This window comes from Alnus glutinosa, chromosome 13 (assembly GCF_958979055.1).
Source record: "Alnus glutinosa chromosome 13, dhAlnGlut1.1, whole genome shotgun sequence".
Lineage (NCBI taxonomy): Eukaryota > Viridiplantae > Streptophyta > Magnoliopsida > Fagales > Betulaceae > Alnus > Alnus glutinosa.
The window spans coordinates 14,182,894-14,201,179 of record NC_084898.1 but is presented as its reverse complement, the minus strand read 5'-3'; the positions used below and the strand labels follow the sequence as shown (position 1 = coordinate 14,201,179).

At 39.1% G+C, this 18,286-nt stretch overlaps 1 protein-coding gene across 1 annotated transcript; it reads right to left on the bottom strand.

Moving 5' to 3' along the window:
* Nucleotides 1-15,508: 15,508 nt before the first annotated feature.
* On the bottom strand, nucleotides 15,509-16,815 carry LOC133853649 (uncharacterized). Its single transcript, XM_062289645.1, has 3 exons — nucleotides 16,334-16,815; nucleotides 16,084-16,254; nucleotides 15,509-15,945 (listed from the first exon to the last, which is right to left on the bottom strand). The coding sequence occupies exons 1-3, from the start codon at nucleotides 16,418-16,420 to the stop codon at nucleotides 15,724-15,726; spliced, it is 480 nt and encodes a 159-aa protein (XP_062145629.1). The 5' UTR covers nucleotides 16,421-16,815; the 3' UTR covers nucleotides 15,509-15,723.
* Between the last annotated feature and the right edge of the window lie 1,471 nt (nucleotides 16,816-18,286).

Here is an 18,286-nt window from a genome sequence, read left to right as displayed (position 1 = left end):
CATGATCATATGATCTAACAATTCATATAATATTAGATCTTATATCACAATTACAATCCTATGATCTTATGTATCTAATTATAATACTTAGAGTCTTAGATCATATGATATATATTGTAATGATAATGTTTAATTTGTGATTATAAGAAACATATTGCTTATTCTAATGCTAATCATTTAATTTGTATACTCCAAAGTCCAAACACGTTATTGTTTATAATGTTTATTATTTAAATACCAATAATTATATGTTTTTTAACATTATAATTATATATTGTATAATATTTATAGAATTCTACATTTAGTTATATACTTAGAAGTTTTTAACATATAATATATAGGGTAAATGTCTAATAAATCCCTGAGTCGGAGCGCCATTTGAATTCGATTCCTCACTTTTTGAAAGTAAGTATTCGGTACTTAACTTTTTCGCAAATTTGAAAATGATCATTTCGTCATTTTTTCATCTATTTTTCTAACTTCCGTCAGGGTGAGTCATCATTTGTCCACGTAGGCATAGACAACTCATACTAAAAACGACGCCGTTTTGATTTTCGACTTTATACGTCAGCCCCAACACGTGCAACAAGATAATGGGCGACATTTTGAAATTTTTCATGAATACCGAGGGACGAAATAGAGAAGACAGTGGAAAATGTAGAGACATGTCACTTCTATTCATCCAAAAACAAAGACTATGCTCATCGTCTCCGTCTGTCGTCCCTGGCATTGCTGTGGAAAATCTCTTTGTAGCCATTCCGTTCGTGGTCATTGTCTCCGGCATCCTTGTCTTGAAGGTAATATCTCGAGCTTTCTGTAATTTTAAATTTTAGGGTTTCCCCAATTTAGGGTTTTGGGTTATTTTGTCCAGAATTTAAGAAATGATGTTGTTATCACCGATGTGGTCCCTGAGTTTCTTGTTTTTAAACCATTTCTTAATTTCTTACCATTAGACGTGCAGTTGACATGTGGTCTCTGGGTTTGTCGACCTAAAATCATTTCTTACATCGTTTGTCCACTTTATGTTGTTGTATGTTCATAACAATTTGACAAACTTTATTCTGAAACGTTGGCAACGTACTCTAAACCTTGCATGCAAACTTTTCATCTAAACCCTGCATATTTTTTTCAACATCATATTTTGTATTTAGTAGTTAGAATTCCAGCAACAAAAAATTATTTGGCTCTCATTTATTCACAACTTCATCTGCAGATATGTCGGTTGATAATTGATATCACCATTCACCATGGTGGGGTAGTGCAACACAATCCTAGCCTTCAGTATGTTGGGGGGCTGACGGATGAAATAAAAAACTATGATGTTGATTTCCTTTTGGTGTGGGAAATTGAGGACATTGTTAGGGATCTTGGGTATGTGAATGATCTAATATACTGGTATAAGATGGATGACAATGATGTGGAGGAATTGGGGGAGCCGTTGACAAATGATGAACAGGTAGTGAATTTTTTCAACATTGTAGAAGTTTATGAATTGAAGAGTGTTCACATATATGTCGAACATAGGGTTGATGAACTAGATTTTGTTGGGGAAGTACTGTTTTTGCCACCGCCAGAGGGTGATGATGACAATGATCATGCTGAGGGGGATGCTGGAAATGGGAATGCTGAGGGGGATGTTGGATTGGGGAATGCTGAGGGGGATGCTAGTTTGAGAAATGCTGAGGAGGATGCTGGAAATGGAAATGTTGAGGGGGATGCTGAACATAGCAATGTTGAGGGGTATAGAGGGGGGGATGTGATGAGTGCCAAATATTGTGTATTTGGACCCCTTAATTTGCACTAGTTAGACCTTTAGCCTTGTTATTTTCTAATGTTTTGGTTAGTTTTTGTGTTTTTCTGTTTCTGTAGGTCAATAAGAGAGGAATGGTAAATTTCATAAGGAAATGCCTGGAAATTCGGAGGTCCTGAAAAGTCGATCGATCGAACTTAAAAGTCGATCGATCGAAACTTTGCCCGAAGTCGATCGATCGAAATTTTCTAGAACCTGCTTTTGCAGAGCGCACCAGAACACCCAATCAGAAGCTCCTCCATGACAAAAAGAAGCTCTCCCTCTGATTTTCGCAGTAGAACACGCTGGTTTCGTGTTCTTGGTTGTCTCTAGCAAGAGAGGAACCCTAGAGGAGGATAGAGGAGTCATCTTACATTGGTTTCTAGCCCTAGTTTTCTTCTATAAAAGCCATAGTCATGCCTCCTTGTAGGGAGAGTGGAGAACAGTAGATAGGTTTAATTTAGTGCATTTTGTAGTGTATTTCAGTAGCTTTTGTTCTCAGACACTTCCTCTTTGTAAAGCTTTTCTTTTATTTCCATGGTTGTTCTTCATTTTCTTGTGGTGTTCTTAGTCATGGAAGGCTAGTAACCTCAACTAAGGTTGAGGATGAAACCTTTCCATTAATGACACTCACACTCTTGTTATAATACTTGCACATTTGATGATATATCATATTTGTTATTCAAGTTCCATTCATTTAAATGCTTTATCTTTTGCAATGAATGTGGTTGTTGGTAGATATAGGACATTTAATGTGTTTCAACCGATGGATACATTGTTTTATCGGTTTGAATGATGATATCCATTGTGATCTGTTCATTGAATGGATACATTGGATGATTTGATTTCAAATGGGTACTCTTTATGATTTATCTTTGAGTTGGATTCATTCAATGGTTTTAGAATATGTGGTTGAGAAACTTGAATGACATCCTAAGCTTAATGTTCTTTGGGTGTTCAAGTAGAAACCAAGAAGTGTGAGTTGTTGGATTTGGTTTGGTAGATTCCTTAGCCTTAGTTCCTTTTAATTTGCACATTTCATTTCATCTCTTTTGTTTAGTCTTTTACTCTTGAATCAATCCTCAAACCTTTGGAACTAGGTTAAAATGAAGTTGATTAAACAAGACACCAACATTTGACCATTTCCCTGTGGATTCGACCTCGCACTTGCACACATTATATTACAAACGATTCGTGCGCTTGCGAGTGCTCTTTAAAACACACATCAAGTTTTTGGCGCCGTTACCGGGGAAATCGGTTCAAAAATTGGTTTTTTGTTTGATTGATTTTGTTTTTCTACTAGTCAGATAGATTTTTGTTTCATTTTCCTGTTGTTTAGCTTCTGTTCTGCATTCTAAGTCCTTTCTTTGTTTTTCCTGGATCTGTTCTGCAGCTTCTGCAACTTACTGGGTGCCCTAAAGAATCGATCGATCGAAAATAAATTTGATCGATCGAGTTTCGATCGATCGAGTTAGCATTTGCCTCATATAAAGTCGATCGATCGAAAATATATTCGATCGATCGAAATATACTTCGATCGAGTGAACTTTCTGCACAGCAGCAGCTCGGAACTAGGTGAGTATCTCTGCTCCAATACTTCTTTTAGTCCATTTTGTTCATTTTTGTTCATAAATTGTTTCTGTTTAATAGTATTTTGCTGTTTGTTTAATTTTCTTTTAGTTCATTATAATTTAGTTCAAATTCTGTGTAATTTGTGTTTCATATTACCCTCAATTTGTTTTATTTTGTTCTAACAAAAGATAAAAAATAAAAAAAATAAAAAAAATAAAAAAAGAAAAAAGAAAAAGAGTTTCTGTTGTGTTTTTGTTCCTGTTTCTGTTTCTGTTCCTGCACAAATATTCGATCAATCTACTACAATTTCGATCGATCGACTTTAAATTAGATCGATCAACCTCAACTCAGAAGGCAGCTCCAGGATAAGATCAGTAGCAGAAATTTTTACCAAAACTTCTTTTTGGTCCCAACTTGTAAGTATTCTTATTTTTACTTTTGCTGCTATCTTTGTGTAAATTGTATGCATTTGTGTTAGTCTTTACATTTTATCTTAGTTGTGTTATTTTTCTTTGAATTAAAAAAAAAAAAAAAAAAAAAAAAAAAAAAAAAAAAAACATTTCTTGCTAGTGTGGGTCTACTTAGTTATCTAAAGACAATGACAAGGTGAATTCTGGCAAGGAAAGGTCTTGGGATTTAAGTGTGTCCAATGTGACCCCCCTCACCTACCTGGGAACTAGCCTAGATTGTACTTTGGAAAACTTTGTTCCCCATTAGCAAATTCTTTTCCTTATTTTTGTTTGTCTTTTGATTAAACATTTTGTATGCTTGGTGTATGCTTGGTAGAAGATCATTGAACCTAGACTTGACATCTTTAGATCCCGAAATTGAAAGAACTCTTAGGAGAAGGTTTAGAAATTCTGTTGAGATGGGAGATAACATTCATGCGAATGAGAATGAGAGGAATCGGGGGGAAAACGTTGATCATACTAGGACACTTAGGGATTTGTTTGCACCCATTGCAACAAATTCTCCTTCATGTATAGTGTTACCCCCAACCAATGCCACTCACTTTGACCTCAAGCCTCATGTCATCCAACTCCTACCCGCATTCCATGGCTTGGACCTCGAAAATCCTTATAGCCATGTGAAGAAGTTCAAAGACATCTGTGCCACCTTCAAATTTCAAAATTTTTCTGAAGAGTCTGTGCATCTTAGGCTTTTTCCTTTCTCACTCCATGATAGAGCCAAGGCATGGTTGGATTCAAACATGCCTGGTTCCATCACTTCTTGGGAGAACTTGCTAAACAAGTTTTACAACAAATTCTTCCCCATGTCCAAAGTCAATGAGTGTAGGAAGGAGATAAGCTCATTTACTCAAGAAGAAGATGAGAAATTTTCTGAGAGTTGGGAGAGATTTCAAGATATGCTGATTAAGTGCCCTCCACATGGATACGAGAAGTGGAGACTCGTGCAATTTTTCTATCAAGGATTAACTCAATCCAACAGTAGCATGATCGAGTCGATGAACGAAGGCGCATTTCTGAGTTTGACGGGAGAAGGGGGGTATAGGACCTTAGATCAATTATCCGACAATTCCCAACAGTGGGATTTTTCAAGCTGTCGAGATAAAGCTGCTCGCATTCAGAAGAAGGGAGGCATCTACGAGGTTAAGGAGGATATAGAATTAAAAATGAAGATAGATGCCCTCACCAAAAAGGTCGAAGCCCTAGTTGTTAGCAAATCCATGAATGCTACCAATCCATTCCATGTTGACTGCATGGGACTAGCACAGACTTGCCCATCATTGCCGGCTTTTGTTGAGTCACCAATGGAGCAAGTGAACGCTTTCAACGACTATAGGAAGCAAGCCAATGGACCTTTCGCCGAATCGTACAATCCAGGGTGGCGGAACCACCCTAACTTTTCTTGGAAGCAGAACCAGCCTATGGCTCAAGGGGGAGTTCCTCACCAATCCCATACTCAATACCCCCCTGGATTTCATCAGCCGGTTCACCATCAAAGCCGTCCATCCCAGCCAGCACCATCATACCAAGTCCCTACTCAAGCCCCTGCCTCTTCTTCACAGTCTTCTTTGGAAGACACTCTTAAGGCTTTCATCCAGCTTACAGGTCAATCCATCAATGACGTGAAGAATGCTACTATGGTGAACACTCAAGCTATTGCCAAGATGGAGACCCAGATCGGGCAAATTGCTAGTCACCTGGGGGAGAAAGAGAAAGGAAAGCTCCCTAGTCAACCTGTGCCAAATCCAAAGTTGCAGTTCCATGAGGGAAGTTCATCAAATGCAGTGCATGGGCTGGAGCATGTGCAAGCCGTGGAAACAAGTAGACAACCAAGTGGTTCACCCAGAGGAGAACCCTGCTGCACAAGAAGAACAAGGAAGCAGGAGCGAAGAGAAGAGAGATATCGAGCCATCTACATTAGCTCCGACCATAGAGACTCCTCCTAGGTCGTTCATACCTAAGGCGCCATTCCCTGATAGACTTCTCGCGCCAAAGAAGGGAGGAAAGTTCGAGGACATTCTGGAGGTGTTCAAACAAGTGCAGATCAACATCCCGTTCTTGGATGCTATCCAGCAAGTGCCGTCTTACACTAAGTTCTTGAAGGATTTAGTAATTGTAAAACGGAAAACCAATGTCCCGAAAAGAGTTTGCTTGATCGAGCAAGTTAGCTCAATCCTCCAATGTAGGCTGCCTATCAAGTATAAGGACCCCGGATGTCCTACTATTTCCTGCACAATAGGCATCAGCCACATTGAAAAGGCGCTGCTTGACCTTGGAGCCAGTATCAATCTCCTACCCTATTCAGTTTACCTGCAATTAGGGTTAGGAGAATTGAAGCCCACCTCCATGACACTGCAGCTGGCTGATCGGTCAGTTAAGATACCACGGGGAATAGTGGAGGATGTTTTGATTAAGGTGGACAAGTTTTATTTCCCTGTGGATTTTATAGTGCTTGACACCGAGCCGGTACAAAACGTTGGAGTTCAGATACCGGTAATCCTAGGGCGACCATTCTTAGCTACGGCCGCCTTGATCAATTGTAGGACGGGGGTAATGAAGATCTCCTTCGGCAATATGACAGTAGAGCTGAACATCTTTGACATTAGCAAAAGGCCGAGGGAATGTGATGAGATCGGAAGTGCCTACTTGATTGAGGAGATCATAGAGGAAGAATCAAGCACCAAAGACCCCCTGGAGGCATGCTTTGCTCAGTTTGGAGAGGATCTGGACTTGGATGTACTGCTCGAGCAAGCAAATGCTGTTTTGGAGTTTGCTCCTCTGGAGAGCAAGAAGGAAGAGAAGGCAGCAGTACCTGAGCCTCCAAAGAAGGAACTTAAGCCCCTACCGGACAATCTCAAGTATAAGTTCCTCGGTCCAGCAGAGACTTTGCCTGTGATAATAGCTTAAGATCTTCACACCGCTCAGGAGGAGAGGTTGTTAGATGTCTTGAGAGAGCATAAGGAAGCTATAGGCTGGACCATTGAAGATATTAAGGGAATCAGCCCCTCGGTGGTGATGCACAGGATACACTTAGAGGAAGACACCAAACCATCGAGGGAGCCACAGAGAAGGCTCAACCCGACCATGCAGGAAGTCGTCAGAGGAGAAGTAATCAAGTTGTTAGATGCTGGTATCATCTACCCCATCTCTGACAGCAAATGGGTGAGCCCCATTCATGTCGTGCCCAAGCGAGCTGGAGTAACAGTCGTGCAAAACAAGGAAGGCGAGTTGGTTCCAACTCGAGTACAGTCTGGATGGAGAGTCTGCATCGACCGCAAGCTGAACACCGCCACCAGGAAAGATCACTTTCCTCTTCTGTTCATTGATCAAATGGTGGAGCGGTTGGCTGGGCATGAGTATTACTGTTTTTTGGATGGTTATTCTGGATATAACCAAGTCCCTGTGGACCCTGAAGACCAAGAGAAAACGACTTTCACTTGTCCATTCGGGACGTTCGCCTACCGACGCATGCCCTTTGGGTTATGCAATGCACCCGCTACTTTTCAGCGGTGCATGATCAGCATTTTTTCTGACATGGTGGAGCACTTCCTGGAGGTATTTATGGACGATTTCTCAGTCTTCGGTTCATCTTTTGAGGAGTGTTTGCACCACCTCATGTTAGTTTTGGAGAGGTGTAAAGAGAAGAACCTGGTACTCAATTGGGAAAAGTGCCATTTTATGGTACAGCAAGGAACTGTGCTCGGGCACGACATCTCTCGTCGGGGGATAGAGGTAGACAAGGCGAAAGTAGATCTGATTCCAACCTTCCGCCCCCACGGACGGTGAAAGAGGTTCGCTCTTTTCTGGGCCATGCAGGATTTTATCGGCGATTCATCCAGGATTTCAGCAAGATCGCCCGGCCCCTGTGCAAATTATTGGTGAAGGAGGCCCCTTTTATTTTTGATGAAGATTGCAAGAAGGCATTTGGGGCCTTGAAGGCAATTCTGACATCCACACCCATCATTCGGCCCCTGAGCTGGGGTACACCTTTCGAGATCATGTGTGACACGTCAGATTACGCCGTTGGAGCTATGTTGGGGCAGCGCATTGACAAACTTCCCCACGTCATTTATTATGCAAGTCGAACTTTGAACGACGCCCAGCTGAATTATTCGACCACTGAGAAGGAGCTGCTGGCAGTCGTATTTGCCCTGGATAAGTTTCGATCCTACCTACTAGGATCGAAAGTCATCATTTACTCGGATCACGCGGCATTGAAGTATCTTTTCTCCAAAAAGGATGCTAAATCTCGCCTCATCCGGTGGATTTTGCTCTTACAAGAGTTCGACATTGAGATTCGGGACAAGAAGGGCTCCGAAAACGTGGTGGCTGATCATCTCTCGAGGATTACCATGAACTTCACGGAAGAAGCCGTCCCCATTTCTGAGACCTTCCCCGATGAGCAGTTGATGCATATTGCTCATGCTCACTCACCATGGTTTGCTGACATAGTAAACTATCTTGTCACTGGTCAAATGCCTTTGCATTGGGGGCGGCAAGATAAGTCCAGATTCATGTCTGTGGTGAAGAATTTTTTTTGGGACGATCCTTACTTGTTCAAGTATTGTCCCGATCAAATCATTAGGAGATGCATTCCCGAGCCTGACCAATCCAGCGTCATCTCCTTCTGTCATGATCATGCTTGTGGAGGCCACTTCAGTGCGAAGAAAACCGCTACAAAGATTTTGCAGTGCGGATTTTACTAGCCTACCATCTTTCAAGACGCTTACACTTATTGTGTTTCATGCGAGCGCTGTCAGAAGCTAGGGAGTATTTCAAGTCGAAATATGATGCCCCTCAACCTGATCCTTATTGTTGAGATTTTTGATGTATGGGGCATTGATTTCATGAGACCTTTCCCAAACTCCTTCGGCTATCTGTACATTCTGGTTGCAGTGGACTACGTGTCCAAATGGGTGGAGGCGGTTGCCTGCAAGACCAATGACCACAGAGTTGTGGTTCAGTTTTTAAAAGACACTATATTTGCTCGTTTTGGTACTCTTCGAGCAATTATTAGTGATGGTGGAAAGCATTTCTGCAACCGGGTCTTCGAGCAGCTGATGAAGAAATATTGCATCACGCACAAGGTTGCCACTCCCTATCACCCTCAGACGAGTGGACAAGTAGAGGTTTCAAACAGAGAGATCAAGAGAATTTTAGAGAAGACGATGAACCCGTCAAGGAAAGATTGGTCTCTCCGGTTGAACGATGCATTATGGGCGTACCGGACAGCTTTCAAGACACCGATTGACATGTCACCTTACCGTATCGTGTACGGGAAAGCATGCCATCTGCCTGTGGAGTTGGAACACAGAGCCTACTGGGCCATTAAGCAGCTGAATTTTGATCTCACAAAGGCTGGCTCACAGAGGAAGCTCTAACTCAATGAATTGGAAGAGCTGAGGAACGATGCTTATGATTGTGCTAGGATGTGCAAAGCACGGATGAAGAAGGTTCACGACCAGAACATATTGAGGCGATTCTTTGAGCCCGGTCAGAAAGTCCTTCTTTACAATTCACGTCTGCATCTATTTCCAGGGAAGCTCCGATCTCGATGGACAGGCCCTTTCATAGTTCGATTAGTGTTTTCTTATGGGGCTATTAAGATTGAGGATCCCAAAAATGGCAGCACGTTCAAGGTGAACGGGCAACGACTGAAGCCATATTTGGAGTTACAGAGCTCGGAGGTTGAGACGACCCTTTTAGAGGATCCGAGTTACTCGGAGTGATTGTCGTCAGGATGGAAAGTCTAGCTGAAGACTGAAAACTTAGCGCTTGTGAGAGGCAACCCTCATAATTTTTCCTTATCATTTGATTTTATTTCTTGTGATTTAGTTGTAATTTTCAGGACAGTGTCTGCCGTTCAAGTTTGGGGGAGCGCTTCTCTTGCAGTGTACCCGACTTGCATCACCATTTCGGTATTGTATCTCTAGCCACATTGGGGACAATGTGTTACTCTAGTTTGGGGGTGGGGTAGACATTTCTGTCTATTTTCATTTTATGTTTGCTTTGTTAATACTTGTTAATATATGCCTTATTGTTAGTTGAGCATGGTTACATCTTACTATGGTTTGCATATCATTGGTTAGTTTAACATTTTGAATTTTGCATATCATTTAAATCTGAGATCTTTTGACTTATCGTTGGATTAGAGAGACTTGACATGTTTAAATTATCTATCACAAGCACATTAGCATTGTTTCTGTGGGGTATGAGATTTGAATTAAAAATAATGTATCTTGAGATTTGTAAGATGACTTGTTAATGACACCTTGGCTTATTGTTATAAATAAATAAATAAATAAATATATATATATATATATATATATATATATATATATATATATATATATATATATATATATATATAAAATTCTGCTTAGAATAATATCACCAATTTGACTTCTCATTGAGTAACCGGGCCCCTTGCCTCATTAAGCATTGGGTGTTCGCGTAAAAAGATGAGAATTTTAGCTTGGATGATTGTTTGGCTAGTTTGACTTCGTAGCCTTTTTGACTTGAGTAATTAAGCCCTTAGGGATTTTTTTTACATCTAGTGCCCTAAAACCATCTAGTTTGGGAGTCACTGGCCCAACACTCGTTACATGGGTTACTTAGAAAGCTTAATGGAGTCAAGCATTGCACAGCCGACACAAAAATAATAAATAAACAAGAATAAACGTAAGATAAGCCTTGGTTATTTGACAGAAGTCCTACGAATTTTTGGATATATGTGCTTTGAGGAAAATCGAAACCCCATGACTCTATGTTATTCACACCTTACACTTTTGAACATGTGTTGTCTCAATTTTCCATCTATGAGTTGATCGATTTTTGATAACATGATAATGTGATATTCATTTTATTAAACATGCTCATGATGTGTGAACCATGTGTTTTAATGCGGATTTTTGCTCAATTGATAATACGGCATTTCAATGTTTGAGGGTATCATTTCTGGCAAACCCTCTCGAGACTTCACTCGTCCACTAGGGAGTCCTAGGGGTTTAAAAGGTTTGTTGCATATGCTAAATGCAATCGTTTCTCCCACGAAAGAGGACTTATGTTTTATGCTTTGATTTTGTTTTCCATTTTGTTTTTGCTAAGGGACTAGCAAAATATAAGTTTGGGGGTATTTGATGAGTGCCAAATATTGTGTATTTGGACTCCTTGATTTGCACTAGTTAGACCTTTAGCCTTGTTATTTTCTGATGTTTTGGTTAGTTTTTGTGTTTTTCTGTTTCTGTAGGTCAATAAGAGAGGAATGGTAAATTTCATAAGGAAATGACTGGAAATTCGGAGGTCCTGAAAAGTCGATCGATCGAACTTAAAAGTCGATCGATCGAAACTTTGCCCGAAGTCGATCAATCGAAATAAAAGTCGATCGATCGAAATTTCCCAGAACCTGCTTTTGCAAAGCGCGCCAGAACACCCAATCAGAAGCTCCTCCATGACAAAAAGCAGCTCTCCCTATGATTTTCGCAGCAGAACACGCTGGTTTCTTGTTCTTGGTTGTCTCTAGCAAGAGAGGAACCCTAGAGGAGGGTAGAGGAGTCATCTTACATGGGTTTCTAGCCCTAGTTTTCTTCTATAAAAGCCATAGTCATGCCTCCTTGTAGGGAGAGTGGAGAACAGTAGATAGGTTTAATTTCGTGCATTTTGTAGTGTATTTTAGTAGCTTTTGTTCTCAGACACTTCCTCTTTGTAAAGCTTTTCTTTTATTTCCATGGTTGTTCTTCATTTTCTTGTGGTGTTCTTAGTCATGGAAGGCTAGTAACCTCAACTAAGGTTAAGGATGAAACCTTTCCATTGATGACACTCACACTCTTATTATAATACTTGCACATTTGATGATATATCATATTTGTTATTCAAGCTCCATTCATTTAAATGCTTTATCTTTTGCAATGAATGTGGTTGTTGGTAGATATAGGACATTTAATGTGTTTCAACCGATGGATACATTGTTTTAGCGGTTTGAGTGATGATATCCATTGTGATCTGTTCATTGAATGGATACATTGGATGATTTGATTTCAAATGGGTACTCTTTGTGATTTATCTTTGAGTTGGATTCATTCAATGGTTCTAGAATATGTGGTTGAGAAACTTGAATGACATCCTAAGCTTAATGTTCTTTGGGTGTTCAAGTTGAAACCAAGAAGTGTGAGTTGTTGGATTTGGTTTGGTAGATTCCTTAGCCTTAGTTCTTTTTAATTTGCACATTTCATTTCATCTCTTTTGTTTAGTCTTTTACTCTTGAATCAATCATCAAACCTTTGGAACTAGGTTAAAATGAAGTTGATTAAACAAGACATCAACATTTGACCATTTCCCTGTGGATTCGACCTCGCACTTGCACACATTATATTACAAACGATTCGTGCGCTTGCGAGTACTCTTTAAAACACACATCAGGATGCTGAGGGGACTATTGGACATGCGGCTGATGCATAAAATATTGAGGGGAATGTCAATGGTGATGCTGCAACAAGGCCTTCAAAAAAGAAAGAACGGGTTTCACAGAAAAAAAAAAAAAAAAAAAAAAAAAAAAAAAAAAAAAAAAAAAAAAAAAGGGCAAAAAAAAACAAAAAGGTGGACGGAAAAAAAAAAAAATAAATAAAAAGGGTGTTGCCACTAGTAGAAAGAGTGCCCGAGTGTCTGCTAGAAGGAAAAATGGGGGGTTGAATGTAGTGTTCATGGTGTGCCAAATTTAGTTGATGAAGAAGACTTGCAGTTGAATGACTTTGAAATAACTGATGATGACGAGGATCTGTTCGCAAGTGATGTCCCAGTTAACAAGGAATATATGGAAAATTGGTGGGAAAAGTTTGTAGGTCAAGGACCACATGCAAGCGCTGGACATGAAGATGGTGAAGAGTACTACAATAGTGAAGAGTTGATGAGTTTGGATGGGTCCGATGATGAGTTGACGGAATGAAGAAGGAGAAGGTATCGAGAGTTTAATGAGAACCACGACATGAGAGTGCCAATTGTGTTGGAGAAGGGTCTATTGTTTGCTGATACATGTGTCTTTAAAAAGGCACTAAAATGGAATGTTGTGCAACATGGGTTTGATTTCAAATATAAACACAATGATAGGGTGAGGGTGAATGCAGTTTGCAAAGAGCAAGGTGAAGGTTGTGAATGGAGGATTCATGGATCTTTGGATGCAAAGAAAGAATCAATACAGATAAAAACATTCAGACTAGAACATTAATGCGGGAATCAATATGAGAATACGAGGGCTAACGTGTAGTTTCTTGCCACCGAGTATATGTCTGATTTCATGGATAATCCCACATGGACCCCATATGCATTGCAATAAAGGATGAAGAGGGATCACAATATTGATGTTCCTGTATGCAGATGCTGGAGAGCAAAAAAGGATGCACTTAAGGCAATCTATGGTAGTCATTCAGAGCAATACCGCCATACAAGGAAGTATTGTGAAGTCATACTGAGGTCAAATCCCAACAGTAGTGCATACGTGAAAATAGAAGGATCCTGCTTCTAGAGGTTGTATATATGCTTGGATGTATGCAAGAAAGGTTTCAAGTATGGTTGTAGGCCAATCGTATGCTTGGATGCTTGCCACCTTAAAGGGAAAATAGGGGGCCAATTGTTGTGTGCCATTGGGAAGGATGGGAATGATGATATGTTCTCCATTGCGTATGCGGTTGCAGAGGGTGAGACAAAGGCATCTTGGGAGTGGTTTATAGGACTTCTTATTGATGATGTTTATATGGGAAGTGGGGAAGGTTGCGGGTGGACTATTATGTCTGATCGACAGAGGGTAATGAGGAAGTCATGTTTATGCTTCTTCTTTTTTTATTGTTTTCTTCTGAGGTTTATTGACAGAATTCTTTGCAAATGTGTAGAGGCTTGGTCTCGCAGTAGACTATTTGTTGCCACATGCTGAGCATCAATTTTGTGTGCGTCATCTACATGCAAACTTTAAGTCAAAGGGATACAAAGGGAAAGCATTCAATGATGAGTTGTGGGGAGCTGCAAGAGCATCAAATGCATTGTTATTTGAGTATCACATGAAAGCGATAGCAAGTATGGATGCTGGTGCCTTTAAGTATCTTAATGATGTCGACCCTGCATCATGGTCTAAACATGCCTTTTCTACACATTCGAAGAGTGATATGCTTTTGAATAACCTTGTAGAGACATTCAATGCATGGATCAAAGAGTCTAGGGACAAGCCGTTCTTGACGATGCTGGAAATGATCCGGAGACAATTGATGACAGGATTCTAGCAAAAAATAGACGAAGTCCGAGCCGCTACTCACAAAATATGTTCCAAAATTCAGAAGAAGTTGGAAAGATCCAAGGATAAAGCAAAGAATTGTATATGTAGATGGCACAATAAGTGGGAATTCGAGGTTGACCACATGTTCGACGCAAGTCGAATAGTGAATTTGGCTCAAGGTACATGTTCATGTGGGAGATGGTAGTTCAATGGTATCCCTTGTGCACATGCTTGTATTGCCATTTACATGCACAGACAAAAGCCTGAGCAATTTTTAGATGGCTATTACATGATAGAAAAGTACATGCAAGCATATGAACCACAGGTACATGCCAGGCCAGGGCCTGAAGAGTGGCCAGATGTTGATGCCTGTGATGAAATTTTGCCTTCAGTTGATAAAGTGGAGCCTGGACGTCCAAGAAAAGCTAGGAGAAGGGCACCCGATGAGCCCACTAACCCATACAAGATAAGCTATATTGGGTATGCGGTCACATGTGGCAACTGTGAGGGTAAGTGTCACAACTACAAGGGTTGCCATCTACCCCTAAACCCTAATCAAAAGAGATGGAATCCAAAGAAGATGAAGACTACTGAAACTTTTTCAAATGTAAGTTTAATATAATTAAGTTATTCAATTACCAAATTTAGTATTGGTCAAGTTCTTATTCTTTGCTATGTTCTAGGTATCCCAAAATGAAGCTGCGTCATCCCAACCTGTGCAGGCCCGTGTTCGAAGGCTTAGGGGCAAGACAATGGCAACTCAATGAACATATTGTTGTTGACTTTTTTAGGTAATGACTAAACACTCGTGCCAGTTGGTAGAATAGTTTGATGAACAATCTGTGTATGTGAGGTTATTTAGGTTAATGTTGCTATGTTGGATAAACAGTAGATAGTTTATGTTGGTGGTATCCACAATATTTTGTGGATGTATTTAGGTGAATGTTGCTATGTTGGATAAACAGTAGATAGTTTATGTTGGTGGTATCCACAATATTTTATGGATGTATTTAGTGAATGTTGCTATTTTGGATAAACAATAAATAGTTTATGTTGGTGGTATGAACAATATTCTTGTGTTATTGTTCTTGTGTTGGTATTGTGAATGTATTTATGATGATGACAATCAGTTAGATATTATGCATTGTGGTTTGATGAACACAGTTAGGATTTTGGGATGCATGTGGTCCCTTAATTTATGTTGGTAGTATGAACAATATTCTTGTCATATTGTTTTTGTGTTGGTATTGTGAATGTATTTATAATGCTGACAAACAGAAAGATATTATACATTGCGGTTTGATGAACACGGTTAGGGTTTTGGAATGCATGTGATCCTTGAGTTTATGTTGGTGGTATGAACAATATTCTTGTGTTATTGTTCTTGTGTTGATATTGTGAATGTATTTATGATGATGACAAACAGATAGATATTATACATAATTGTTGCACATTCCACATAATGGGAGTACCATATTATACAATGATCCAAAGTCATAAAATGGAAGTGTTAGATTCACTCCATCAAGCATCCAAAAATGTCAAAGCCGAATATACCATTACAAATACTTCCTTCACAAACACACTACCATTACAAACAAATAAAAACATTACAAGCACTACTATTACATACATTGTCAATGTATGACCTTACACCCCATCAACCATACTCCCAGAAAAGCAATAACCACAACTGTTAAAAACAGCAACATTTGAGTAAGCTGCATCTTCCGTGCTCTAAGTTGTATAACCTCTTCTTTCAAGCAATTCAATTCATTACGCAATTGAGGCAGTACTTCCTTTCCCCAGGGACATGTCTCTCTGTCAAACCAAAGGAAAAAACGACATTGCCCGGCTTTCTAACCAAAACAAAAAACACAATAGCGTCATAATACATGACACACCGAAAAAGACGACGTTGCCCGGTTATACATACATTCACATAGATGATACTCATTTGGGCATATTATCAAACAATTGGGGTACGATTCATTTACCTTATGTGCATCATACATGGAACACCCAAAGAAGCGCCTCCTAGGATTTGCAGTCGTCCAAGAGGTTCTTAATGGACATTGAAGGCCGCATTTGCACGTCGGTGCATCCACACCCAAATCAACTTTCACAAACGACATTGAAGAAGACGACCGTGACAGTGATTGAAACCCCTAAACAGTCGGATTTGGAGAATTTTCAGCAAGAAACAAGATCTGAAACTAAGGTGTAGAAAAATTACTGTTACTCAACCTTATTTGCATGGGTTTGATTGGATTTGGCTTCCATTCCACCAGCGCCTTCTCCTTCTTCCAACTTTTTTTCTTTTCCAAGTATCATTCCCCAAGAGTTGACGGTCTTCAAGCCTCAGCTTTATGCTTAAAAGTCTTGTCGCATGTGTTGGGGTTGACGTGTAAAGTCGAAAATTAAAACGACGTCGTTTTTAGTATAAGTTGTCTATGCCTACGTGGACAAATGATGACTCACCCTGATAGAAGTTAGAAAAATTGATGGAAAAATGACGGAATGATCATTTTTAAATTCACGAAAAAGTTAAGCATCGAATACTTACTTTCAAAAAAGTGTGGGTTCAAATTCAAATGGCGCTCCGACTCAGGGATTTATTAGACATTTACCCTAATATATAATATACATTATTTAAGATAATTATAAATTATAACATATAGTATTACAACATAAATTATTGTATATACTTTTAATTTATACTATATATATATATATATATATATATATATATATATACGAATCACGCTCATAAGCGAACCGAGCCCTTATACAAGTACGTTCGTGAACTTTAAACGAACGAGCTGAATTTTACGCAGGTATGTATTGTTTTATAATCGAGTATAATTTCATGTCCACAAATGGCTCATTTAATAACCGAGTCGAGCTTCATCGAGCCGAACTCGAGCGAGCTCGCGGGTAGCTTTGTTTGTTTACACACCTAAGTAGGCTCCCCAACAACAGACTCAAAACGGGAATAACAGTGGAGCAAATACATACAAATAGTAAGAAAATTGTAAAAAAAAATGACCTAGTCCTCTCAATAGGGGCCTTGCTTGTAACGCCCAAGAAAATAATTATTTAAGGTCATAAAATAGCCTTAGAAGTATTAAAGAAATTGAAATGTTTTATGAGAAATAATAAAGAATATTATTTCTTTTATTACTCAAACAAGTGACTAAAAAATTAGGATTCAATTTTGAAGAGATTTTTATGAAAAAAAAATTATTACCACTACAAATTAAAAATATGAAGAACATATAGTAGAAATTTGAAGTCAATTGGATCACATTTAAGGCTCCAATTTGATGGAAAAGTGTAATAAACCTCAAACTTTAGAATGACAAAAACATGGTCAATATCTCATTGCATTGGGTGATTACATGTAATGTTATGGGGACACTACTCCTCAAAAAATAAATTCATAATCTTTTTGTGAGATAAGAAACATCCCCTTGAGATAGATTTAATGGAAATTAGTTATTCTAAATTTTGTTCCTGATCATTTTAGTGAAGTGTTATTAAAATAAATATACTCAATAGAATTGGATTGTAAAAGTATAGGAATAATAATAATAAAAAAAACAATTAAATCAGTAACTCAAGGAATAAGAGATAGTGAAAATAAAGTGACAACAATTTATTAGACTTTATTTCACTATGGATATTTTATGGAGTGGTCAAATGCAATTATGAGAAGTTGTAAAATAAAAATAAATTATAGTGTACAATTACAAATTTTTTAGTAGAATAATCGGGGGTGTTACACACCATGCATGGAGGCCACAAGTTGAACTAGTGGCTACCATGTAGTACCCAAAATATTAAATAGAGTTAAGTGGGCCTTATTTAGATATTAAGGCCTGTGGAACATTTGACTTTCTGTTATGATTGAACGTTTGTTGTAATAGCTCAACAATTGTTCACAAACGTTCGAGTAGTCATCTCTAAACGTTCGAAGGATGTCGTGTACCATGCGTCAGAAGGTACATTTCATGCTTTTAGAGTGTATGTTAGATTATATACCGAATGTTCGCATAAATCATAATAGTACACGAATGTTCGACTGCTAGACCGAACGTTCGACAAGTGGTAGTACTGCAGAATTAGATCACCCTTATCCTCAGCGTTTTCCTCCCCTCCATCCTCATTACCCTAAGTTAATGTGTGAGAGTGTTTTGG

Bases quoted from the DNA above. Each gene is read 5' to 3' on its own strand.
- LOC133853649 (XM_062289645.1), bottom strand. From the start codon at position 16,420: ATGATACTTGGAAAAGAAAAAAAGTTGGAAGAAGGAGAAGGCGCTGGT. The intron at 16,255-16,333 runs GTTGAGTAACAG...CCGACTGTTTAG, and splicing joins ATCAAACCCATGCAAATAAG to GGGTTTCAATCACTGTCACG. The intron at 15,946-16,083 runs GTAAATGAATCG...TGTTTTGGTTAG, and splicing joins CCATGTATGATGCACATAAG to AAAGCCGGGCAATGTCGTTT.